The sequence below is a fragment of the Polyodon spathula genome, unplaced genomic scaffold, assembly GCF_017654505.1.
Source record: "Polyodon spathula isolate WHYD16114869_AA unplaced genomic scaffold, ASM1765450v1 scaffolds_764, whole genome shotgun sequence".
In the NCBI taxonomy this organism is placed as follows: Eukaryota; Metazoa; Chordata; class Actinopteri; order Acipenseriformes; family Polyodontidae; genus Polyodon; species Polyodon spathula.
The window spans coordinates 577,529-604,295 of NW_024472252.1; the positions used below are offsets into that span (position 1 = coordinate 577,529).

At 41.9% G+C, this 26,767-nt stretch overlaps 1 protein-coding gene across 6 annotated transcripts; it reads left to right on the forward strand.

Annotated features, from left to right (window-relative positions):
• On the forward strand, nt 1-26,723 carry LOC121308652 (protein-tyrosine sulfotransferase 1). Of its 6 annotated transcripts, none has more exons than XM_041241173.1 (6): nt 1-240; nt 6,911-7,865; nt 14,896-15,094; nt 22,237-22,287; nt 25,166-25,211; nt 25,687-26,723. In XM_041241173.1, exons 2-5 carry the CDS (start codon nt 7,027-7,029, stop codon nt 25,181-25,183), a joined length of 1,107 nt encoding a protein of 368 aa, XP_041097107.1. In that variant the 5' UTR covers nt 1-240; nt 6,911-7,026; the 3' UTR covers nt 25,184-25,211; nt 25,687-26,723. The 6 variants fall into 6 exon arrangements, with proteins under 6 accessions (XP_041097107.1, XP_041097113.1, XP_041097109.1 ...); XM_041241175.1 differs by lacking the exon at nt 1-240 and adding an exon at nt 614-843; XM_041241174.1 differs by lacking the exon at nt 1-240 and adding an exon at nt 3,322-3,427.
• Nucleotides 26,724-26,767: the final 44 nt, after the last annotated feature.

Here is a 26,767-nt window from a genome sequence, read left to right on the forward strand (position 1 = left end):
GGGCAGCAGCAGTTGGAGCGGTGACGTGATGGCTTGGTTTGTTGCTCTAAGGGATAGATGTAGGGAGAGAGCTTCCTGCAATAAGCAGATTAAGAAGAGCGACGGTGTAAGAGAGCTGTGTGCACTATTATAAAAAAATAAGTAGTGGAATAATTAATCAAAGACATGAACAAGGGCCAGAGTAAAGCTTCTTTGAGCTCGACACACCCTCTGTCGGAGACGAAGGCGCTGCAGCTCTAGGTATGTGACATTTTGCAAATAATGCGTGCTTTGTGGCGAGGGAAAAGTTTTCATATTTAGCTGTCAATGGGAAGGATCTTTAGCTTGCGTGTGTGTGTAGAGGTAGACAAAATGGGTACTGGATTAACAAAATGAGCAACAAAAAATATTTTCGCTTTTACAGTCTGCGACAAAATGTATTGCTATTGAAAGTGTGTCTTAATACAGCCTTAAGCATAAACGCATCACGGGGACAGAACGCGACTTGAATAAAAAGCACGACTCTTGGTTTTTATTAATCTCTGTTTTATGGTGTTAACTGACGGATGTTTCACCGGTAGTTCTTTGAAATCTCATGCTGGTTAGTTCGTATTTTCCGGTAAGGGATACAGTCTGGTGCTAGCTGTCTTTTTGGAAGCGCTTCCTGTGAATCCACTAAACCCGACTGTGGACGGATCACGCAAGACTGCCTTTTGTAAACAGCTGGTTCGAGAAATCGTTTTTCCAGGAGTCTCCCTAATCTATAAAAAATAAGTTGTTTGGACCCTGGTAAGCGATACTGGCGTTCAAACGGGATTCGCAATACAGAAGTTCAAAGACAAGGCAGCGCAACAGTACAGTACAGTAAGTGACAAGTTTCCAGCACAGCATTGCACTTTAAAATTATCTAGAGCTAGGGTTTGCCATGTATTTCTAGCAGACAACAGAGAGGTTTTGATGTGTGTTTTTATTTAGTTTTGAAGTCAGTTTAATTTTAACACGCATTGTAATGGTAAATATCCCTCCCTATTCGGTTTTGAAGAAATGTTTTTGGTACGGTTCTTTTGAAAAGGGTTTACAAACAGTGTGCTATGTAAAACCGTGCTTCGAGAAATGAGAGCAGACTTCCACCTAACTCTCTAAAAACAGCTGGAAAATGTTTCATAAACTGCCAGCTTCGTTTAATGAAACGATCAGAAAAGCATTCAGTTTGACACAAGCGTTGACTCGCCACTGCAGTTACTGTGCATTAGGAAACTGTGTTGTGGTGCAGAGGTGTGCTTTAGGAATGGTGTAGACCTGGGGTCAGTAATTAATGCAATTACAGTGGAATTGAGCACTGTGGACTGTTTTAACAGTATATTGATGGATGTACAGTGAACTGAACCAGCAGCGTATAGGAGAGATAACTGGATAGTACAGCACACTGGGAGAGGTGGCATTGCTGTACCTTCAGACCTTGCACAGCACAGTTGGCTGCGCTTGCATTCTTTTCATGGGATCAATGCAGGTTTTTTCCCTGTCCGATTGCAAGCTCTGCAGTGCTGAACTGCAGCGACCTTGCCTTGGACAATGCTGTCCTGCTCATGTTATTGATTGCAGGTGCATTTGAATACCAACGTGGCCCAGTCTTTGTGGTCTCTATCTGCTAAGCAGGAGTCTTTTTTAAAAAAAGGCAGTGGGGTTATACTCCAGACGATTCTAGTCCAAGGCCACAGCGCTTGTTTCAAACAAGCTCAGTGATTTTAAAGAATGGAGAACAGAGGGATTTCTCGTGATGACGACTGTGTTGCTTTTTTCATTCCTCTTTCAAAGCTCTGAGTTAATGGTTTGCTTAGTGACTCGCATCGATTTTGGTGCCTTTCAGTTATTGTACACACCGCTAAAGTGTTTGCTGAAAACCTGGACCCTGCCCTGAAATTGTTTGGTTTAGCTTCAATTGATAGATCTTTGTTACACAGTGGAACAGAGCAGGCATTGAAAAAGCTTAGTGTGACGTCCTTTTAGCCACTACAGTCTGTTCGTTTCGTTGCGTTTCTGTGAAAGCCTGGGTTTAGTTTATTCCAGCCTTGCTATTTCACCCCCGCTTTTCATTAGAGAGGCAATGCAAAGTACAAAAGAGTCTGTTTCATCTGGCACACCACGTCCCATACCTGCTGCGCCTAACGCAAGGATCATACAGCGGACTGAAGTCAAACATAAACACAAATACACATGCATGTAGAAGCTGTCTTTGCAGGGTGCCAGTTGGAAATTCCTAATATGGTTTTTACCACAACTGCTACAGAGTCATTGCCTGTAGCTGTTTTGTTTTTTTTTTAGTGGGGGGTGGATTTCATGAAACTCTGCGAATAACATTTACAGCAGCTCTGTCAAACACAGGGGTTTGAGCTGTCTGGCGGTTATTATTTGTCTTTATTTTGTATAGTTTTTCCAGATGTTTTACCAACACCCTAAAACTAACTAGGATGCATTGATAATTACCGCAGGCGTTCAGGACAAATCAGCACATTGGGAAAAGGACGGATGCAATGTGCTTTCACCGCGTTCCTTTGCTCGTGACAAACGGCAAATATGTTTTCATTTGGCCACCTGGGCTAAGTGCTGACAGTCTGTGACCCTGTCCATGATCTTCATGATGAGATATCTTTAAGTAAAAGGTCAACTTTGTAATTTATTAATATGGTAACCTTGTGTCTTTTGTTTGGTTAATGAATTACCAGAAACTCCAAATCCTCCCAGATCAGCTTAACAAAACAGGCATGGCAAAGTTAAACGGGTTGACTGAATGCAAAGCAGATTGACTCCACAGAAATGAGAACAGCCACTGGGCAAACCTGTGCCTGCGAGAGCAGAGAGTCGTGCCTGTGCACGGCACTGAATATAACCTGTAATACTGCAGTACTGAGATACAGCATTGGTAAGGGAACTAATGTCATGAAAACCTACTGCCGCGTGATCTCAGTCTATCCTGTCTTTGTTTTTGGTTCAATCTTTTATTGATTGTTTCATTTCAGTTGAGAACAGTGATCATGCGTTCGACCTTATGAGAAATACACACACGTGGCAAAGAAGGAAAGCTGATCGAACCCAATTCTGTATAGGCTTCCTTGTGATTAGTTGTTTAGAAACAAAAGACTGTGAAATTTGATTACATTACTGTCAAGCCTGACTGCTCCAGATTCGTTTTCTGTTGAAACCAATACAGTCCCTGAAAAGAGAGATGCATTGATAAGAGAGATATCAATGTGTATAAAAAGAGAGATCTGTGTATTTATGAAGTTGTGTGTGTCTAAGATACTGTTCCTTTTTCCGTGCCTGCGTTGTCAGACAAACCCACATTTGTCTGACTTTGCTACTTCCTTGTGACGAGTCTTAGGCTCAGAACTTCACAACCGTGAAGACTTTGTGATCGTTGCTGGATCTGAGATCATCCTTATCATTAAAGGTAGGCTACTTCAACTAAAATGTTAAAGTACCATGAAATACATTGTACTAAACCAGAATTATAGCCGTGTGATATAATGTATGAACATTTCATGATTTAAAAAAAACTATATATGATATTAAAACAGGAACGAGCCATTTTGTTAATTTATGATGTTGTCCTAAACATATTATTCCTGGCAAAACTGTAATTATGTATGATAAGCTGGTAAATGCTGCCTTGTTGAAGACCTTTGAGTGGTTCCGGGTTCCATTACTGCAGTATTGAGAGTATTTGCTTCAAATCTGCCTGTCATTTTAACTTGCTTGAAGCTTGTCTGAAGACTCCTAAGTGCCGTACGAAAGGAGAAATACTTTAGTAAGGGAAGTGAAAGCTGACTAAGCAGAATTAAACTGGCATGAGAAGCTAGAATCTCAAGGTCCCAGTCCTGCATTGATCACACGGCACGCCTCTCGGGGTTAAAAGCAGACTTGTGGAGCTGCTCCCAAGCCTCAAGGCCGGCTTTCAGCTGCTGCTCATCCTAGCATTTGAATGTTATGAAGCTGTCAAGGTTGCTGCTAATTTTTTAAACTTTTCAAAATCCTCCTTTTTAAAGAAAAATCAATAGAGGTACAGTCTTATGGAATACTTCACGTGATATTAAGAAAAGGTAGGTGTTAGTATCCTGTTCTTTTGTTCTGTGTAATTGCTTTTTTGTTTTAAACGTTTGCTAGCATGGTTTTTTGTTTCTGTCGTTATGTGCGTTGCTTCTGAAAAGACTCCTCCAGGCTGACTGCGAGGGCGCGAGGTGGAGAAGGCTTCAGTGCACAGCGCAGTGTGTACATGCTTCCGCACGATCACCCACGAGGAGTCTCCTCAGAAATCATTTCTGCTGAAATAGCTGGAACTGTAAGCATGGGTGAGCTGATATAACAATAGCAAAAAATAAACAGAACAGGATACTAAACGGATAAGACATTTAATATAAGAAAACTCCATTAAACACACACACACGTAAACTAATCTATACTTATTGATCGTGCGGTTCTTGCAGCTGCATGGCTGCAATCTTAAATGCGTTGTGGACTCATGAATTTACAGAGATGGTTCCAGTTTTTTTCACCCTGCTGATGAGCTTCTTATAAAATTTTCATGGTGCTGTACTTAGCATCGCTCGGTTACACTGTGCTAGAATATGTTTATCAGATTGCTGCTTCTGATTTACTATGTGCCATAAATTCCATTGAGCTGCTGGACCTCCAGGAATCATCTTAAAAGAGCAGGCATAGAGATTGCCTTCATGTTTTAATCCCTGTGCCTTTTTTTCTGTCTGGCATGAAGGCATTCGTTCTATAAAAAAGAAACAAATGAGTATATTGCTGTGAGTGACCGTGTGCAATTCCTTCCAAGCTAAAAATGGAATAATCACTGGGTTACCAGTACTGGCTGTGATATCATTTATAAACACGGTGAAGACACTTTGTCTTTTACTGATGGTTTCTCGTTACCTTACAAGCTTTGTTCCTTGGGTGTCAATAAATAAATAACGATGCCCCCGCACACTGTGAGAGCACTTCTAACGAAAACCATCAAACTGCTTCGAGCTGATCCGTTTTATTTGGTGTGCCAGTTTACCAACAAGGTTTCAAGGAATCATAAACAGTGCAATAAAAATGTAGCGCATTCTGTAAAGAGATCTCAAAACCTATTCATTTAAAGAAAATTCGTCCTTCATTTCAGCCACATTGTCTGTAATGTGATACCTTAATAAAGCTTAAGTGCTCTACACAGTACAGTAAGTCTGGTCTAGATCTTTGTAAGGATGTAATTCATTTACTGTTAAAAACAAATCGCTGCTTTGGGAGCAGTGTTTAGCACGCTGTTAAAAACCCACAGTTAAACACTCTGTACAAATCCTTATTGGAATGTTTATAGAACCATTGGCTGATCACAGCAACAGTGGATTTGAAACAGAGTCTCACACCTATACTGCTCTGGTATTGTAATGGAATACCAGTGCAAATTAGTTAATGGGATATCGTTGGCATGCCAGTTATGGACACGTTATCATTGTGGTGACAGCTCTGGCATACCACCCCCCCCCACCCCCATGTAATGATTGGATTGCATTGTGCAGTGTGCTGTGCTGAAGGTCATTGTTTATTTAGCAGATGCCTTTATCCAAGGTGACTTACAGAGACTAGGGTGTGTGAACTATGCATCAGCTGCAGAGTCACTTACAATAACGTCTCACCCGAAAGACGGAGCACAAGGAGGTTAAGCGACTTGCTCAGGGTCACTCGGTAAGGGAGCCAGGATTTGAACCCGGGACCTCCTGGTTACAAGGCCTTTTCTTTAACAACCGGACCCCACAGCCTCCTATCATGCAAGTTCAATGGCGTTGGGTTCTGGCTATGTGATGTATGCAGGGGAGGCTTCTAGGGATCTCCTCAGCTCAGTTCTGGGTAGTTTTTATTTGAAGTCAAATTCACCAAGGCATGTGGGTGTTTAGCTTTCTTGCCTGTCATGCAAACCTACCAAAAACAACACGGTCGGGACAGAAGTTCCAAGAAAAACACTCCAGGGTGAGAGTGTGTGTCAGCATGGAAGACTTTGTTTTGAAAGCGGTATTTTCCTGGATCAGATCCATCCCGAAAGATGAGCTCAAGTTCCGCGGCACTTACTGAACACAATTCTTTCCATGCCGCTAGAATATGGGTAGAGAATAGCCTCCCCCTACTTTATAATCAGCAGAATCGAGGTCTGGAACACCAAGCTGTCTACCCACCCAAAAAAGCATGCCAAAGAAAGTGACAGACAGTAAAGAAGAGTGTTTTTCTACAGTGGATGGTTGTTAAACTCAGTGGAGCAGATTAAGGGCTCAGTTTTAATCTAAGGAGCTATGCATGTTCCTTGTATTTACCATGCTTGTACTGCTGTGACTGGATTTAAAGTAGAGCCCTGTTCATTATACACCAGCAAGATATCTGGGGATATTATAGGGTTATGTATAGTGTATTTGAATGTATTGTAGTCCAATGAGGTGGTGTTGGCTAATCTGCATTCTGAGAGGTGAGTGTGTTTTTTAGTTCTTACTGTAGAGACGTTTCAAAGCCTTCTAATAGACTTGGAATGCAAACAAGATGAAAGGAAAATCTTCAAAGCTGTGTAAAGCTGATGTTAGAAAAGCATGAATCTTCAGTTAATCTTTGCCTGTTCCGTGTTCATGATAGCAGAGGGCTTTGCACTGAGTGTTTGCGTCAGGAGTTAGAACGCTGTGTGGGCATGTACACAAGCTTCACAGAATAAGTCCTTGGGGTATACTAACTTAGAGCTGCATCTACAGTAAGTGTTTACCACGTCTAAACACAGTAGCTCAATCAGACCTGTACTCTTAGGACAGTATTTAAAAGAATGAAAGGAAACAACCATCAAAGATGAGATTCTGATCATCTTGCGGGACTGCAGTGCTACAGTAACCTGTAAACGTTTTGCTTTTTTCAGAGCTCATGGAGTTGGACCCGCTGCTCAGCTTGCAGTTTGTGGAGCTTCAAGCCTTGCGGCTGCTTTGGTGAAACGGTGGGATTTATCGGAAGGGAAGCACCCACTACTTTTTAACGATGCTCGGAAAGTTAAAGCAGAACTTGCTGGTGGCGTGCCTGGTCATCAGCTCCGTCACTGTCTTCTATCTCGGTCGGCATGCCATGGAGTGCCACCACTGGACAGAGGAACGAAGCCACGCTCCCTCTGTTGACTTTGCCAAGACCACGCTCAAGACTGGACTCAACCGAACTGCAAACCCCTTTCTTTACAGCAAAGACATGCCTTTAATATTCATCGGCGGCGTCCCTCGCAGTGGCACCACGCTCATGAGGGCGATGCTCGATGCCCATCCTGAGGTGAGGTGTGGGGAGGAGACCCGGGTTATTCCCCGAATCCTGGCCATGAAGCAGATGTGGAGCCGGTCAGGTCGGGAGAAAATGCGCCTGGACGAAGCAGGGGTGACGGACGAAGTGTTAGACTCCGCCATGCAGGCGTTCTTACTGGAGATCATCGTTAAACACGGGGAGCCTGCTACTTACTTGTGCAATAAAGACCCCTTTGCTCTCAAGTCCTTGACTTACCTGTCTAAAATCTTTCCACACGCCAGGTTCATCCTGATGATCCGCGACGGCCGGGCGTCCGTCCATTCCATGATCTCTCGCAAGGTCACCATCGCTGGCTTTGATCTCAACAGCTACAGGGACTGCCTGACCAAGTGGAACCGGGCCATCGAGACCATGTACACGCAGTGCATGGAGGCAGGTGATAAATGCATGCCGCTGCATTACGAGCAGCTGGTCCTGCATCCCGAGACCTGGATGAAGACCCTGCTGAAATTCCTCAACGTTCCTTGGAATGAGGCCGTGTTGCACCATGAGGAACTGATCGGAAAAGCGGGAGGGGTGTCCCTTTCCAAGTGAGTGTTCACTTATTACACTTGAAAGATGGTTTCTGTTAGAAGTGTAATTCCCAATGTGTGCAAGGACTCTCAATCCCAGATATCTATCTATTCTTTAATCCAAATTGAGCTTCGCTGTTCTTTTTTTTTTAATGGAATGGGTTTGACATTAAGAAGATAATCCAGCAGTTCATGACAGCACACCAGATTAAAGCAATTAACACACGCAATAACAAAAATACAAATACTGTTCTGGCCAGTGGCCATAGACTACACAACACCTTTCCAATAATTCTTAACATATAGCCCCTTCAGTCACGATGGTTTTTTATTTGCATTTCTGGATATTTTTTTAAACGGTTTGTGTGAACCCTTTAGAATTGGAGAAGTTGCCCTAATCAAAACTTTTGATGCATTATAAAATAGGTTAATAGGTAGGAAATTTAACATGGTAAAGTTGTGCGGTTATTCTTCCTTCATCATTAGTGCTTGCAGATACAGACAAAGCTCAGGCTTTATTGCAGGTAAGGGGAAGTGTGTGCCTCTGTGTTTAATGCACAGTTTGAACTGCATTGCATGCATAAGCTTTTTTTTTTAGTTTTTTGGTTGTTCTGTGGTACACCCCTTTAAAGGTACTTCAAAGCTCTGTCCTTGTGTTCTACATGCTGAAAGAATATACCTATCCCTGTATTGGTATAGCACCTTGTGATATAAAGAACTGATGCTTTTGATGCTTCCTGTTATTTGCGTTGAAATGTTACAGCACGCTATTAACCTGTCTGAAAAGCTCTGGCAAAACAAAGTAGAGATCTCGTCTGTAATGCTTTTTTTTTTTTTTTTCCTTCAAGGGTGATGGCATTCACTGTAATGCAAGATTAATCATCCTGAGTGCATGGTCTTCATACAATATTAATAAACAGATAGAGACCCTGCAAGCTGTATTACAAGCCCATTACTCGCAACTGCACTTCCAGATCTCTTAAGCGCGTCGTCGCTGTGAACAAAAAGGCAATTAGGATTCTAAAATAAGATTGATAAGCCATTGCGCTGCACAAGCACAGGGTGTGCCAGCTGCTAATGTTAGCTGAAATGTAAGATCTTTCCATTATGGAGCGCTTCAGCGGGGTAATGGAGGTGGGGGTACAGGTATTATGAATTATTTATGTGCTGAATCAGAAAGAGCTCCCTGTGCTTTGATTTGAATGATCTGACGCGGCTTTTAGAATCCAAAAGGTGTTGCGTTGTAATTTTTTTTTTTTTTTTTTTTTTTTTGAAAATACTCTGGGCCATAATCTTATTTAACTTTCTGAAACAAATTGCAAATGACTAAATAATATAGTATAATAATAAATAATAAATGACTAAATAAATCAGGGCCTTTTTGTTTCGGCAAGTAGTATATGTAATGGAACATTCTGCAGGGAAGGATATTACTGTATAAATCCTCGTGCCGCGTTGATAGTTTTACATCGTTTAAACTCGGGTAGTTTGCTAATGGAAGCGTTTTATCACGGGGAAGGCCAGTGATTCAATGCAGCAGTAAGCCCCGGGGTCCAGACTTCTCAAGAGACCTATTAAGGTTGACATGGACTCTGCTAGTACTGAGCTTGTGTTACTTTTCGTCAGGGTTTTATTTAATTTTTATTTGATGCTTTAAGGCGTGTAAAGAAAGAAGCCCGGAGAGCGCATCAGCTATCTCAAACTGGAAGAGTTTGCCTTAGTAAATCAGGGACACCTGTACGCTTGATCAGTTAATAGAGGGTTCAGATGAGGGTTTCCCTCACTGTTCGCTGAAGTGAAAAAGTTACCAATTAACAGTGCAGTGCTGTAGATCTTGCGTACTGTCCTGCACGCTTGACACCTTGTGTGGTTCAGCTGCTTTGCATAGCATAGTCTTTATTAGTGTAATAGTTCCTGATAAAGCAGCCCCGTCCTGCGGGAGATCACTCAAACACCGTGTACATATTGTAACCTTTCACACAGAAGGCTGCTTTAACTGCGTTGCCTGGCTACTGAATTGAATGTTTTGTCACTTCTGATACAGTTCGGCTGTTCGGTGCCTGTTTTGACAGCGGAAACCACTTTTCAAAACTTCTGTGTCGGTCTTTCGTCTGTGATTGTAAGAGTCAAGGTACTTCTACCTGCAGAGTTGGGTTGCCACTGTATGTAGGGATGCGTCGTTCATATGAATTAAGTTTTTTACATTTGCAGGGAAGGATAGAGGTGCAGTTACTTTCCATTTTCAAGTTAAGTAAATTGTGTATGTACTGTATATAATAAATAATATATGTATTGTTCTATTTATTCTCACTCCAGTCTGCTTTTTGCAGCCATCAGCAGCATCATATTCCAGCAGGAATGACTATTTTAGTGCTGAAGTGTTTTTTCTGGCCTCTGACAGTCTTCCTGAATGCTTAAAGGCTGACGTTTCCTTAAATTATTTCAAGTACTGTACTCCCTCTGTCAAGGGGAGTGCCATTAATGTGTTTGGTTGACTGAACAGAACATACAGTACTATAGATTGTTATTCTTCAAAGAGTAGGAGTCACTATTTTCTTATGAAAACAGTAATTGCTGTAGGATTTTGCAAGTAGAGGTACATGCTTTTCTTGCAAGTTTCCGAGGGCAAAGCCCCTGCTAACTTTTCCACTGAATTACCAGCTGGATAAACTGTGTAAGGGGGTCTTTTTAGTTTCTCGGGAGAAGGAGAATTGAGTTGAAAAAAAGAAAGCTTTGTGCAAGTACTGTATGTGTTGGCCAGCTCCTCTCCTAAAGATCCTGTGCAGTGGAATATATGCCAAGAAGAGGACATCCCCACCCCTAACTGAATTTTTTATCAAAATGCATTAAGCTCAAGAAACCTTAAGAGAGGTTTGTGCATATTCCCGTCAATCCTGAGAGTGAGGCGGCTATCACACTGTGAATTAGAGAGCTCCCTTCTGAGTGATATTGCACTTCATTCATATTTTGACTGCCTTTAAGAACATTGCACTGAGCGAGACAAGACAATCAGACCATAAAAACACCAACAAATATACAAACTCTGCAGTTTGTCCTGTTTTGTGCTTTAAGAACTTCTCCAGCCAAATAAGAAGCTTCATAATTACAGACTCCAGAGGATGCTGTGAGACGCTGAATACTGTCTCGTGTCCATCTTTGTGAACAGAGCCAAGTGTAAAACTAACAGTACAACAAGGACAGCGATATGTGGAAATGATGAACTTGCTGTTGTTTTTGATGGAGTCTCCTGTTTGCAGGAGCTGCTTGACCCTGTCGCCCCTCATCTGAGACGGGAGAGGAGAGGAGGAGGGCTGATCTTTCAGGGGCTGATCGTTTTGAATGAACGAGTTGTGTTACTCTGTCTCCACATTCTTTCTGGTTTTCCTCTGTTATGCTGAAACAATGCATGCTTTGCTGGTTTAAAAAATAAATAAATAATAAAGCTTTGCCAGAACTATCCTCTCAGGATTCCAGAACTCTGGGTTAAAGGTCGCTTCTTCTCCCTGCCTGTGGCCTCTCTGGGAGACCCTGCCTAAAGCTGACAGAACTTGAAAATGGAAAAGTGCAGGAACACTAGAATTCCCTGGGGGGGGGGGGGGGGGGGGGGGGGGTCTAGAAGCAAGGAGAGCCAGGGTTTGAATCTCAGCCTTTGCACAGCTTTATGTGAATTTGGACACAGACTATGAAGTTCTTTGATTCAATTAAGTCTTTTCACTGCGCTGTCCGTAAAAAGGGGTGCTTGATCGCCCATATTAACTGCGCTGTCAGGGTTTCAGTCTAAGGTGCGTCCACGGATATTGAAAGCCTGAATGCTTGTCCACAAAATTAAAAAGGTTCTTCCACGGTAGACAGAGCTTGATTAAATATAGGGGACACAAAGTATTCAAATGCAGGTTTGAGTCAAGTGCGGATGAACACGCTGATAAAAGTGTGTGTAGGAGTGGGGGTTGCTAATGAGACGTGATGTTTGAGGGGCTTGTAAATGTTTTTCTGTGCTCTGGATAAAAGGACTCCCGGTTCCCTACCCAATCGATGCTCTGTTACTGTACGTTGATTAAACCTTTCCAGAGCGAAGGGTGCTGGAGTTACAGCAGAGTGCTTCACAAGAGCTGCATTTGCCAATAGCAACCCAGACTGTGCGAACCCTTTCCGTCGAACCAGTTTTAATTGAATGGCTTTCAGGACTTGCACAACACATTCATGGTTGCTGAAGCAGAACAAGCAGGCCTGTTTAGCAACTGTACGGAATGTTTTCTCTTTGAGATTTGGGATTTGTTGCATAAAAAACTACTTAAGGTTGCACCTTAGGTAGTTTTAAGTATAACTTGAGGATACATTTCCCTTAACTAGGGTATTGACTTAAGTGTTAACTAAGGTTTTGGACTGCGTTGTAGATATGTGCTCTTTGGAGGAAATTGCTGCTGTTTGTTATCCAGCTAACGCACCATATAGAGGCAAGACTTGAATTCTGATGACTGTGATTCACAGTTACTGCGCTGCCGTACCCCTGCGTTCTGCTGACTGTGATTCACAGTTACTGCGCTGCCGTACCCCTGCGTTCTGCTGACTGTGATTCACAGTTACTGCGCTGCCGTACCCCTGCGTTCTGCTGACTGTGATTCACAGTTACTGCGCTGCCGTGACCCCTGCGTTCTGCTGACTGTGATTCACAGTTACTGCGCTGCCGTACCCCTGCGTTCTGCTGACTGTGATTCACAGTTACTGCGCTGCCGTACCCCTGCGTTCTGCTGACTGTGATTCACAGTTACTGCGCTGCCGTACCCCTGCGTTCTGCTGACTGTGATTCACAGTTACTGCGCTGCCGTACCCCTGCGTTCTGCTGACTGTGATTCACAGTTACTGCGCTGCCGTACCCCTGCGTTCTGCTGACTGTGATTCACAGTTACTGCGCTGCCGTACCCCTGCGTTCTGCTGACTGTGATTCACAGTTACTGCGCTGCCGTACCCCTGCGTTCTGCTGACTGTGATTCACAGTTACTGCGCTGCCGTACCCCTGCGTTCTGATGACTGTGATTCACAGTTACTGCGCTGCCGTACCCCTGCGTTCTGCTGACTGTGATTCACAGTTACTGCGCTGCCGTACCCCTGCGTTCTGCTGACTGTGATTCACAGTTACTGCGCTGCCGTACCCCTGCGTTCTGCTGACTGTGATTCACAGTTACTGCGCTGCCGTACCCCTGCATAGTACTGCATGCCGTCCTCCATTCTCCATCGCCAGCAATGCACTGCCATTTCATTAATTTTTTTAAATTAATCCAAGTGAACATGTATTACCTAATTTGATGTTTTTGCATTTTTAGGTCGCATGCAGTTGGAACATGTGCTTTTTTGCCCTCCCTTTCCAATGAACGGATCTGAATGGCTGTGTAGGAGTTTGAATCTTTTCTTTCCATTCGCTGGTCGTGTTCTTTTGTTCCTCCCCAGGCACATGTGTTTGGCAGGGTGTCTGTGTTGCTTGTATAAAAACAAATGGATTCTAGCCCTTGGCCTGCTGATTTTGCAGCTTCCTGTTTTACCACCAGCCTGTAAAAGACAGAGTTTATTCAGCTGAGTTTTAAAATTCATGGGGCCCATTTGTTTCAGTTGAGTTTTTGGCTGCAGCTGCGTAAAATGTTTACCCCCCATGAAATAGCAGTCGTCAGCTGTACAGTTTAACAAACATTATTTGTGACTCATGCACTTTTGAGATCCTGTATGAAGTGGGTGGACTGCTGTTACTCTCTTGTCATGTTCTATTACTGGTGATGTCTGGGAAAACATTGACCAGTTCACTGCTGAATTTCATTAACCACTGGCCCTGTCCATGCTGCACATCTTTCTTGTATTTCCATATTTCCATTTTATTTCAGTATTGCAAACGATTCCAGAGATTAGACTCCTCTTGCATTCTAATCTAGGGATGCATTACTTTTGTTTTAGTAAAACAAACGCTTCTAGTCGTATATTGATTTCTGTAAATCGAATCCTCGTTTGAATACCTCAAAGTGACAGATTGGAAGCGTTTTGAATATGTGATTAACAGTTCACTTTGTGAAGCAACCTGTGCAGCCTAAATATTGAAGCTGTTACGTTTTTGATTGCGAATAAATTCAATAACCGAGTCAGGAAACAAAACTACTAAACCTCATAAAACCTGCCATGTTGTGTCTCTTGTAAGCAGGCCTAATTATTCTGTTGCATGATGCTGTTCATGTAGCCATCGTAAATCTCAGCGATTGTGTTCACTTTAATAAATGCATGACCTTTTCATGAAATCGTGCATGACTCCTCGATAAACCGCATCCAGTTTTGAAATTATACTTACTGCATGACAGGCTGGGATAGAATTGGACAGATCTAGCCCTAAATGTTATTTTCAGATTTAATTCCCTATAAACCTTTTCTCGCCTTTCTGCCAAAAGACAATAATCTAATGCCCCCACGTGTTCGGAATGTAAAACTGGAGTTTAACTGTGCCTTGCTTGTTGAATTTTTATTTATTGTTTTTATTGCTTGCTGTAGCTGAATTTCGTTTTTTTGGGGGATGGCATTAAACTCAAAGTACAAAGAGCACTACAGGTGTTTTTTTTATTCACATAACTTGGATAATCAAAGGCATGCAGCAACTGAAACGGTGTGTTAATTATAACATTGCATGGATCCACACCAAGTCAGAACAACCAGCCAGCAATCATTAAAAACAAATGTTCCCGTGTTCTTCAGGGGGCTTAAAGTTCATTCTAGTTCCGCACCTTTTCATGGTTATTATAGACTAATTACAGCACATTACCAGATCCACAGAAGCTTGCAGCACATGTCAAATCCGTACTTCAAGTTCACCTGCCATGGAAAAAAAATGGATCTGGAAGTGATTTTATACTTTTGAATCTGCATTAAACTGGCCTTCCTTTGACACGTGTGTGGCCCATGCTTGATGTCATGAATGAGCTCTGTTTGAGGGCGCTCCGATTGGCTGAGGTGATTATATGGTACCAGACAGCCGTCCTCTGTTTCATATGAACCGTCCTTCCCTTCCACTGTCTTCCAGGGTCGAGAGGTCCACGGATCAGGTGATCAAGCCTGTCAACGTGGAAGCTTTGTCGAAATGGGTGGGGAAGATCCCGCAAGATGTTCTGCGGGATATGCCAGTCATTGCGCCCATGTTGGCGAAGTTAGGATACGATCCATATGCCAATCCCCCGAACTATGGAAGACCAGACCCTAGGGTCCTGGATAACACTAGGAGGGTAAGTATTGCTGTCTTCTTCGTTAGGTTAGTTTGCAATATAAAAACAGAAAAGTCTAACTCTAGACTGTGTGGTTTTGGGTGGGGGGAGGGGTATACCTTTAGAACATAAAGTTTACAAACGAGAGGAGGCCATTCAGCCCATCTTGCTCGTTTTGGTTGTTAGTAGCTTATTGATCCCAGAATCTCATCAAACAGCTTTTTAAGGATCCCAGGGTGTCAGCTTCAACAACATTACTGGGGAGTTGGTTCCAGACCCTCGCGATTCTCTGTGTAAAAAAGTGCCTCCTATTTTCTGTTCTGAATGCCCCTTTATCTAATCCTCCATTTGTGACCCCTGGTCCTTGTTTCTTTTTTCCAGTCGAAAAAGTCCCCTGGGTCGACATTGTCAAAACCTTTTAGAATTCTGCATGCTTGAATCGAGTGCTTGATTGAATGGTTGAATGCTGATCCGCTGTTTATTTTCACTAGCGCTGTTCAAATGCAGCTGTTCAAAGTCCTGTCATGAGCAGCGATGATGCAGAGCTCTGTTCGACTGTCACAGGGCTGCATACGTTCTTGTGCTAATCTTGTAAAATGTGTATTACCTTGATGGGCGTTGCAGTAACCCTACAGTGTAAAGGGTAATGGCTCTGGAAATGAATAATGAATGGAATCATTAAAGTGTGCCATCAATTAGCAGTTAACTACTGTATACAGCATTATGAATGTTATAGCTTGAGATTGTGAAACTGAAGCTAGGTGTTGGATTCAATTATTATTCACTGTCTAGTCAAGGGGGAATGGCATGTGGCTTGTGATACGATAAGAGAGGAACATTTCGTTTACATTCCTGGCTCCTTGTCATTAATATAATAGTTGTGAAACTCAGGACTAAGTGCAGGGCTAATGTGAGATTATTTCCAACTCTGTGCCTCTCTGAGGAATTCCATTAAGCCCCGCATGTTGTAGCTGATCCTGAGATCATAGCCGTGTTGTGCGATGGGGCCGGTCGTCTCTAAAGCTTGTGTTTATCACCCACTAACACCCGCGGGTCCTCGTTTTTCAGATCGATCTTTACTTTTCACTGGGACCTCCTTATCCCGTGGGGGAATCCTGAAATAAAGGGTTAGCAAGAAGCAGGGGGCGGATTTATTGACAGGGTCTGAAGGTTAAGATGAAATGAAGCAGCATTGTTTTATAATCCACATGAAAAGGGGGTGTAAAGGTCATTATCTAGTGGGCAGAATTTAAGGTTGAAGGAATGCTATCTTACTGTGTTCTTTCCGCTCAAATTATTTCGGTGGCACAGACAACTTCAGTCTGCTTTCATCTGCCCCCTCCTCTTAACGCTGATCCAACACAGAGTCATCCCTGCTGTTTGTAAAAAAGAAGCTCTTAATTTCAAACGTGTTTTTTTACAAATAAGTGATCTGCCCTGCTCAGGGTGGCCTACAGCAGCAGCAGGTGTTGGATTTAACACTTTGTTGTTTAGCAGGAAGGGTCTGAAAATGTGGATAGTAGCCTGACACTCGCATAGGCAATTTATTTAGTTTCTTAAACCGAGCGCTCCCCAAAATCTAAAAGCCCAGCAGTGAGCTGAAAATGTCCTGCAGCGTTTCTCTTGTACAAGAACGGAATGGTCTTCCCACTGCGGTTTCCTGCTAGCCGCTGTGAACTGCGCAAGCAGTAAATTGAGTCAATTAAATTCAAGCACGCTACCGGGATGCATTTATTGGCCAACTTTTCAATACCTTTCACTTCACTTCACTTCACTTCATCGCAGTTTTGATCCAGTGCTGAATGCTAAAAAAAACACACAGTGTTGTCAACACATTTTTTAATGGTGATCTTTTTGTTCCTGTTGCGTGCTTGTTTTGTGAGCTTGCTGCCAGGCGCAATTCAAAAAAATAACTGAAATACTTTCACCCAGGTCTAATTGTTTAATGCCTTTCAGCTCACACCTTTAATAAAGTATACAGGTAGGAATGGGACAAATATTTTATTACAGGAAAACGGTGATTAATCCCAACCCCGATTTATATCTGAACTGTTCTTCGGCAATCAATCTCTGGCATTTGCAGAACTGGGCAGTGCCGTGGGTTATATGTGCACAGGTGAAAGGGTCAAGTCTATATTTTTAGGAGGTTTCTTATGTAAAAAAAAAATGTAGTTAAAATTCGTTTATCAGAACAGTTTGATTCTCCGAACACCCCCTGGTCCTATTTAATTTAAATACATAAATTCAACCCTAAAGTTTTGACAAAAGACAAATTATCCCTAGCGATGAAAATAGAATATTGACTTCTTGTTATAAATATGAAATATGTCCGTGGTGTTTATTTAAGTATGATCATTCTTTAAAATCCTGTTTAGTAGCGAAATAGAAGCTAGAGTGAATTTTTGATTTCTTCTTCTTCTTCGGTTTTCATCAGGAAGTGAGAGCGCGCGTCCGTGTCATGTCTTGACGATTCTGGAATGCAGTATGGCGCAGTTATTGTAAATGTTTGACTGCCTCTCTCTTCCTGTGCACATTCCTGGCTGGCTGTGTTCTGAGTTACTCTCTGTGGCTGTACCCACACATCTGCAGTGCATCAAACACGCATTTCCTTTGCGCATAATATACTCTGAGGTTCTCCAATGCTGTACAGATCGGGCAGTGGTGTGCCTAAAATTCCGTTACTTTTTGTTTTTTGTAAAATTGATGTGAAACGTGTGAACAAGATGAATAAACTTGCCACTGCGTTGATGGGGTTTTAATTCAAACCCTTTCGAACATGATCTTCACTTTACCCATAAGGGTGTATAATATTTTACTGCATGCGGTGATCCAGTGGTACAAAGAGTCATGGCTTCCATTTGACCTGTGATGCCGTTCCACCGGCACTTGTATTCTCCTTTATAAGGCGGAACACATATTGCCTCTTAGCTATAGCCCCCTGACTATAGCATTAGAAAGAGGGCAGCGCTGAGTTGCACAGTTCCCATCCCTCCTTGTTCCTTGTAAGATGAAATGCATCTGCACAGCTGACCTGAGGACTGTGCTGATTTTGTGCCGCTGCCTAACATTCTCACGAAGACCTCTCTCTTGACGTCTTCCACCCTGTCGGCCTCAATCAGGCGCGCGTTTGGTTCATCGAAGCTCTTTCTAGGAGGTATTTGCTGGAGAGCTTTGCAATGCAGTGTGTTTGCAGTTTTTAATTCCACATGCCCAGCAAAAGGCATTCGTCAGAGTACAAATAAAGCAATTATGCTACTTTATACGTTTTCAAAAGACATTAAACTCAGCCCTAGCAGTACTTGGCAACTGGACTTAATAAAGTCCATGTGTTTCTGTGTAAGAGACTGCACGCTATAATCTAGTAAACGGCTTTGAAATCAAGTCCCTGCTCCCTGTAATAATGTATGCATGCATATAGCAGGGTAGATGAGGGTCGACTGGTGGATTGAGAGATGACAGCCGAGGCTGAGGAAAGGTGTCCTCCAGCAGTCTTTGAGCATAGACAGGATTTTTGTCAGCTATTCTCGAAATAAGAAAAACAGAAATATTTTTAAATGAATAATTACAAAATACATGCATACACAAAAAGACTACTTAAGCCCCTAAATTAAAGGTCTGAGCTGGTTTGGTAATTATTGAATGTATTTGTTTGTCCTTTTCTGAAAAAAAATTGTGCTAATGACAATCTGGTTTGAGACTCTCGCCCTTTTTATGGCTTACTAAAAACGCCCTCAGAAGCTTGATCTAGTGTGCTCTGCCTCACAGGAGGAGTGAAGAAGTGTTCTGCTTAGTGGCCAACAGATCTGGTAAGAAGGTAAAATACACAGTTTTGCATCCTGAAGCGAGCTTGAAACTCTGGAATGTGCACATCTGCTTGTTTCAACCCAAAGTACTATCAAGTTCCCCTGACATGAGACGTCATTAGGAACCCTGTCTGCAGCGACAAGCAAAAGCTGTAATTATACAGGCAACCCTTTACCCTTCACACTTTAGCACTGTATTTGCACCCAGTTTGATCGGCTATTCTATAGTGTCATAAATCACAGAAAAGTCCTGGCATTTATGCTGAAATTAATCAAGCTTTTTGTGCTTTTTAATTGGCTAGTGGTGTGCTCAGATTTAATAAACAGGAGATGACTTGTCATAACACAACTCTCAGAATGCTGACAAGCAAAGAAAAGCTTTTGTTTAAAGAGACACCCTCTGGGGACTCCCTTTTTGTAAACCGAAGCTTTCCAGCTTGTTCAGAAACAGGACTTGAACCCTTAGCCATCTGCTGCAAATTACCAGCACTGTGAACAACAAACACAGTCTTTTTAAATCAACACTGAGACAGACTCTTGCTGGAAAAACCGATTGTGCAGTGCAAGAATTCCCGTTTTTCCATTTGCCTCAGCAGATATGGCTCCTGTCTCTGGCACAGCGAGAGTGTAGGGAAGGACAGGCTTGTGTGGAATCTAGGTGACACAATAGTGCTGGGAAGAGAACGGATATAGATATGGAGTTCACTCATTGGAGCACATTCAGTGAAGTTCAGCATGGCTTAAAGGGGTACGTCTTTCCTAATACTGAATTTCTGCTCAGATCTATGTCACGTTTACTGTGATCTGTCAGCAGCAGCAGCTGCTTCTGAAAAGACTCCAAGGTGAAAGAGAACGTTGACAATGCAGATGATATAATAAAGTAGCCCTTTTAATGGGGCTTGGTCTAAGAAGGCTTCGCTATGAATTGTTCACATGCCAACGAGACCATTTTTTTTATTTGGATAGATTCCTTCTAGTTTAAAATGGGAAGCAAAAAAAAAACACAATTTTGCACAGCCATTAAAAATGTCTAAACGGTTTTCAAAGTAAGCGTTTATTCCATCATTTGTATGTAGGGTCCATGCCTCCTGAGGTGCTGTATCTGTTGTAAAACTCTTGGTGGTTACACTGAGTTTATTTGGAGACAGAAATCGTTTCATCTTGTTTTGAATTAGATTTTGCAGAGCCATTCTGAGATGTGAACAAACATTAAAAAAAAATAAAAAAACAAAACACACAGCAATTCAGTGTTTGCACGAACAAGCAATATTCTTTCTCTTAATCGTTGGCATATTGTTTTGCAGTTTGTATCACAAACCACAGCAGGAGCATATTTGCTATTAGTTGTATTACTAAACTGGAGCCGAAATAATCCCAGCGAGAGATCACGAGAGGTGGAGGCTCTGATGGATTTGGAGGAATGCCCTTCTAGCTGATTGATCGATAACATGCAAGCTGTAATGTTCTGGAGAGAGGCCAGTCCAGCCAGTGTTCAATCCAGTTTGCTATCAGGATTGCAAGGGGCTAAAGAAGCCATCCCACTGCTTTGCCAGTGCTGGACTGAGACACACAGAACATAACACGCACTTAAAAAAAAAAATTGCATATTTTGGGATGATTCCAGCATGCTATATACATGTTATGCTTTTCCCACACGGTGCCCTGTATGCACAGGCAATAGTATTCTATATAGCCAGTCTGTGTGTGCCTATGTACAGTGATAATTTTAAAAAACAGGCAACATGTTTAAGGATCAGAAAACCATTGATGCTGTGTCTGAATCTAGTTGCTACTTTATAGGCAGCTTTTTAGTAAACACTATTATTTTTGTGTGGTTTTATAAGAACTCCCTAATGTGGATCTTTTTAGCCAAAAAATGTTGGACAGCAGCTGCTTGTTCTGCAATCTGTGCACATTGTATAATAGGAGCACATTAGGTGCACCTTGTATAATAGGTGCATCTTGTATAATAGGTGCACATCATGCAAGAGCTGCTCATTATGTAATGATTTTATCCCAAGGGTCCTCGGTGGGCATGTTATATTCCAATAATTACTGGTGAGCCAAGAGTCTCACTCTGCTATTGAAAGCATTACAGCAGCTAATCATGACCCTCTAAGCTCCCCGCAGAAGAGTGTTGTGAAATGGCTCTTCAGGAAATGAAAACCATGCACGCTTTTCATGCGGGAGCGCTGAATACTGTACAGAAATTCCATGCTGCTTGCTGACGTGATAGGAATGTTTGGAATAGGAAATAACACAGACGTGGGGTTACAGACGGGAACGGCTTTTTTTTTTTTTTTTACTTGTCAAGCAGACGCTTGGTTTTGAACTCGCACGGGTTTGAAATCGACGAGAGCGAGTGTCTGTCGACATCCGAGACGCTTAATGTAGCAGGTTTTAACAATCGCTGGATTCCTCGTGGGCAGGCTGGAGCTGCAGGGCTGGAACAGCCGGAATGTGGATCACGAGAAGTGTCTGAATGAGGTGTAGATCACGGCTGTCAAAGTGGTCATAATAAAAACCGGAACTCCGAGTTTCCCAGTCTCGGATACAGGGTCTTGTTTTGCTTGCCAGCTATAAAAGGCTGCAAAAACGTGAAAAAGGTTCCTCGTTTGCAATAGTCTTTAAATTCACAGGCAAACCCTATGCTGCAGATTTGAAATACTACATTACAGTCAAAGGTCTGCATTGTGCATCATTTCTCCAAGGAGTGTAGCACTTGGAATAGATGAGATCACTGTTCTGCCTTGCTCCAGTAGGGAGATATTACTCCTCAGGGCACAAATAATAAAAGTGCTTTTCAGGGGTAACAGTTTAATAAATGCTACAATATTGACATATTACTGTATCTCCCTTGTTTATCCTGTTCCAGATCTCTTTAGTTCAGCTGTCTTTTTTAATGTAGTTGTACCCATGACAGAGTTAGACCAGCAACCTGGCAGTAGATAGCTGCGTTATTAAATAATGTTTGTAGAGCGACAGGGCAGGATTGGACAGCACAGTATATGGAGTCCATGTGTGTAATACAGCCCATGTTCTTGTATCAATCTGTACATGCAGCGACATGCCTGCGTATCAAAGGTAATGCTGGTAAAGGCAGCTGAAGACTAGGGTTGATAACCACGCCATCAAATCAGCAAACATGTCCTTGGAGAAGGAGGGGCTGGCTGCATTTATCTCTTGCAAAAACAAAGCTTTGCTGTTTTTGAAATGTTACAAGACTTGCCTGTATCAGTTTCTAAAACCATTGCTTTGTTTTTCCAGGTCTTTAAAGGTGAATTTCAGCTCCCTGCTTTTCTTAAAGGGAAAGACACAGGTAAAAGTTCAGCCACAGGTACAGTAACTTTGTTTTTCCAGGTCTTTAAAGGTGAATTTCAGCTCCCTGCTTTTCTTAAAGGACAGCCACAGGTACAGTAACTGTTCTGCCTGGTGTTGAGAGATTTATTTGGTTTTGAGTTTTTTTTTATTTGACACTAGTTTTATAGAAGCATGCAAACGCAGGTGCATCTGTTGCCTGTATTGTATTTTTCTTAATTGTATTTATTTTATTGATCTGATGGAGCACCCATTAAAAAAGTGATGTAATGATAAGGCATGCCTTATTTAATTTAGTAAAGTCAATTTTATTTTTATTTTTCACTTTTAAAATAATATTGCATGTGCTTCAGACTGGATCAGCATTTCATACATTCGTAAGGGGAGTCAAAAAATCCAGCGGCAAGCCGTTATTATTGCTAATGCTGAGAGCTAAAGAATGAACTAAAACCGCACTGTTCTTGTCACCTGTTGCGTGACTGGTTCAGCTCTCAGAACGCTTCAACGGGCCCAAAGAAGTACTTTTTGACAAAACAAGTAAGAACAGCTCGATTTTTACTTTTTGGACAGTTCGGAATATAAAAGACCAAAGTAAAATAAACCCCAAAAAAGCAAAGCTCCCGTCTTGCTGCTTCCTTCTCCTCCTGCTGCGATGGCACCTCATCAGGGACTCAGTCACGGTGTGGGAATACTGAATCCTAAACGCTGTTCGGTGACAGGCACTGCTCTGCATGCACACAGATTGCACACGTGGGCCAGTTCTTTCTTTTCTTTCGGTTTGGTTAAATTGCAGTTGCATTACCAAAGCCCTTCTACCACTTGTTGCTATGGCGACTTGCCTTTAAGCTCGTTCAAGGACTCATCCTTCCCACCCACAGCTCGCAAAACATGACTGATGTGCTTGGGGAGCAGATTGGAAACATAATGTGCTTGAAAACAGATTGGAAACATAATGTGCTTGAAAACAGATTGGAAACATAATGTGCTTGAAAACAGATTGGAAACATAATGTGCTTGGAAATCAGATTTAATTTGACTTTTTTTTTTGGGAGGGGGTGATGACATCATTAGCCATTTTGCATGATTATTTGTTTCATGTTGACAAATGGCAGAGTCTAATGAGATAATAAAATGTCTTCGTGCTTTTAAAAATGCAGTGCGTATATTATTTACTTATTACTGTGTATAATAATGTGCATATGCATGTTTTCAGTCGTACTCTAAGGCTCTTGTGAAGAAGCTACAGATTTTTTTTGTGTGTCTTCTGCTGTTGAATACATCGAATATTATTGATTACCTGTCTGATTATTTGATTAGGAAACTGGTTGCTGATTGCACCTCTAGCAGTTTTGATAGTCTGTAAGTCACCAAAGATTTTTATAGAGCGTTTCACAGCACTGGTGATTCAGCCTGGATTGCATTAACCACCTGTTTGGGGCTACCCCTAAAAATAAGTGCTTGATGCAATCCAGGGGACTGGACAATGCTCTAAATCCAGGGGACTGGACAATGCTCTAAATCCAGGACTGGACAATGCTCTAAATCCAGGGGACTGGACAATGCTCTAAATCCAGGAGACTGGACAATGCTCTAAATCCAGGGGACTGGACAATGCTCTAAATCCAGGGGACTGGACAATGCTCTAAATCCAGGGGACTGGACAATGCTCTAAATCCAGGGAAACATAATTCATATTTTATTTAACATCATGTAATCAAAGCAACTACAAAATGATATGATATTTTATTAAAGACACTTATCTGTGTGTACAGTAAAAAGTCTTTACAGTAAACGTACAACCTTTTTTAAAATATCAAAGGTAAAACATATCGATCCTGGCAGCCTGGTCCTGTATGCAAGTTAAAAGCAAAGAGTCTTTTATATTAAGGGTTTAAAGATAGTACTGAACTGTAGCCCTTACTGTATAGATGGGAGTGGATAGTAGAGAGAATGCATGTGCTGTACTGGGGACTACAATCAAGAAAGAAATAAGCGTGACTCTCTTCTTCTGCTCATTTCTTTAATCAAAAGCTTCCCCAGAAGCACGGCCACGTTGTTTATTACTGTACCGCGGGCCCCGGCAGCGACGTCCTTGGGGATTTACTGCTCGCTGTTTAAAAGCAAGCGCATGTTCATTGCATTACTTTTGGATTATTTATTATTTTATAGTGCAATAAAAAAGGCTTGTTAAAATGTGTAGCTCACCCACACTTAACTTTTTTTTTATTTATTTTTTATTTGCATGGTCTTTATTATATTTAATACATTTGGATACCCTTTAACTTAAACTCGTTTCATGCAGTCCACCGTGTTAACTATGAGAACGTGTTCCATTGCGATGCACGTTTATACAAATCCTTTTGCTTTTGTAATGAATGTGCAGCTGTGGTTTGTGCAAGCATTTCAGTTCAGACTGTATACTCTGAGTGCATTTGAGTGGATTAAAGACCAGTTACATCTGTATAGTTTTTATGCTCAAAAGATTAGTTTAAAAGCTCAAATCCGACAGAAAACAAACCAATACCTTTCAAAACCAGCTGTACCACCAGCACACTATCCAGCATGCTCATATATTAAACAGGAATAAAAGAAATCCTGTCAAGTCTGGCTAATGGCACTCTAATGGAATACGCTCCCCCTTATCCTCTCAGATCTTGCTGCAGTTGCGTGGGATACAAAACCAAATGCATGACTAAATCAGGCTCTGTTTTTATAGAGCAGTACCTTTTGCACAGCCAAAAAAAAAACAAAAAAAAAATCTCATCTCTAAGCAATTCAGATGACTAGGTTCTGGTGATTCATTCCAGGTTGGCGAGTAAATACCTGTTTTGTAGGTATTAAAATGTATAATAATTATTTTCAGATTTCTATCCTTCGGTGTGCATAATCTGCTTTGGCTTAATTATTTTACCTGTTTGGAAATTATTATTATTATTATTATTGTTATTTACCGTTCCTTTCTGTTTTGTAGACTGGACCAGTATCATAGAAGAAGTGCAGCTCCTGCTCTGAATGTGGTAAGCAATAATTACTGTGTGCTATCAAGCTGCTACTTTGAGCTGCTGTACTGTAATACAAACTCTGCTGTGCTGAGATGCAAGCTCAGGCATGCACAGGCATGGGTTACACAAACCAAAAATGTATAGAGTCTTCAACAGGCTGTTTTTTCTATCAGCACTAGCGTTAGACCCTCCCAAACGAGGGGGTATAATACATGAAGGTTGTGTACAGCGTGGCCGGGCTGGAAGCAGTCTGGAAAACTGAAAGAGCTTCTTCCAGCTGGTATGTGCAGTCTATTCCTATGGATTTGCAAGACGATCCTTATCCAGATCTAAAAGGGAATTCTCGTTCTCCGTTGCTGGAAAGCGTCTGTACCATTAGTGTGCACTAGGTCAGCTTTGCAAAATGAAGGCAATGCATACGGCCTGTTATGATTGCTTCATGTAATATAGTGCTGCTGTTTTGAATCATTTTTGCCTTTCTGTATTGCAGGAAAGGCCAGAGCTGAAAAGATGTGATGCCTTCAGTTTTGTAGCTGAACGCACAGATCTTTGTGCAGCAATGCAAGTGTGTGTTTGTGGACTGGAGAAAGCCTGAGGGCTGAAGGAAAGCACTTCGATACTTCACAAGATTTCACTGGCTTGACTGTGTTGCACTGCACCAAACATGCTGATCACAAAACGTGGATTCCACAGTCTCCTTGCAGTTTCCTCTTCATCAGCTCATTAACCCGGGGGCTTTGGGGTTATCTGTGTTTGTTTATTTCTTTACCTCCCCCCCACAAACATATAAAACTTCAAAGGTCTTATTAATTTATGGCAGAGTCTAGCTCACGGCTGTGGTGTGTATTTGTACATTTTTGTGTGTGATGTGATGCCATCGCTAATCCTGGGATTTTACTTGTTTTAAATACTGACATTTTTTCACCTGTCTGTACGATCCATGGTATTTTGTATTTTCAAAAACAATAAAACAAAACAAAAAAAACAAAAAAAAAAGTGTGTGTTTTTCTGGCGGTCTTAACACAGTTAACCCTTTCTTTGCTAGAGATAGATATGATCGTATATCAAACAGCCCAATGAATTCTTCTGCAGATTTAAAAAGCCGGCTCTTAAGAATCTCTCTCCTTTATGCGCACAGGAGCCGCGCTTTAACTACAGAAGAGCTGTTCTGCGTTTACTTTTGTACACCCCGATTTACAGGAAGTTTCATTATTACTCCTGGTAATCTTCCAGGATATTTTATTGATCTACAGCGCCACCTGGTGGAAAACCCTGGCCACACAGCTTTTAAAAGAGCCAGCAATCTCATGACCGTTCCTCCCTTGTTTCCTAGGACTCGGGGCTCACATTGCTCAGCTTCCACCTCTGGAAGAATCTTCCGATCGGAAGTCGAGTGAAACCTGCTGAATAGTGAGAAATCAACATATTAAATTGCACGCTGCTTTGTAGTTTGCCATATACCTGACTAATTCAAAAAATGTGATGTTTGAAACCTAACATGAAATACTGTATTGTACTACTATTATGGCTTCTGGTAGACTTTTGCATGATCATAGTGTCTTTAATTACAT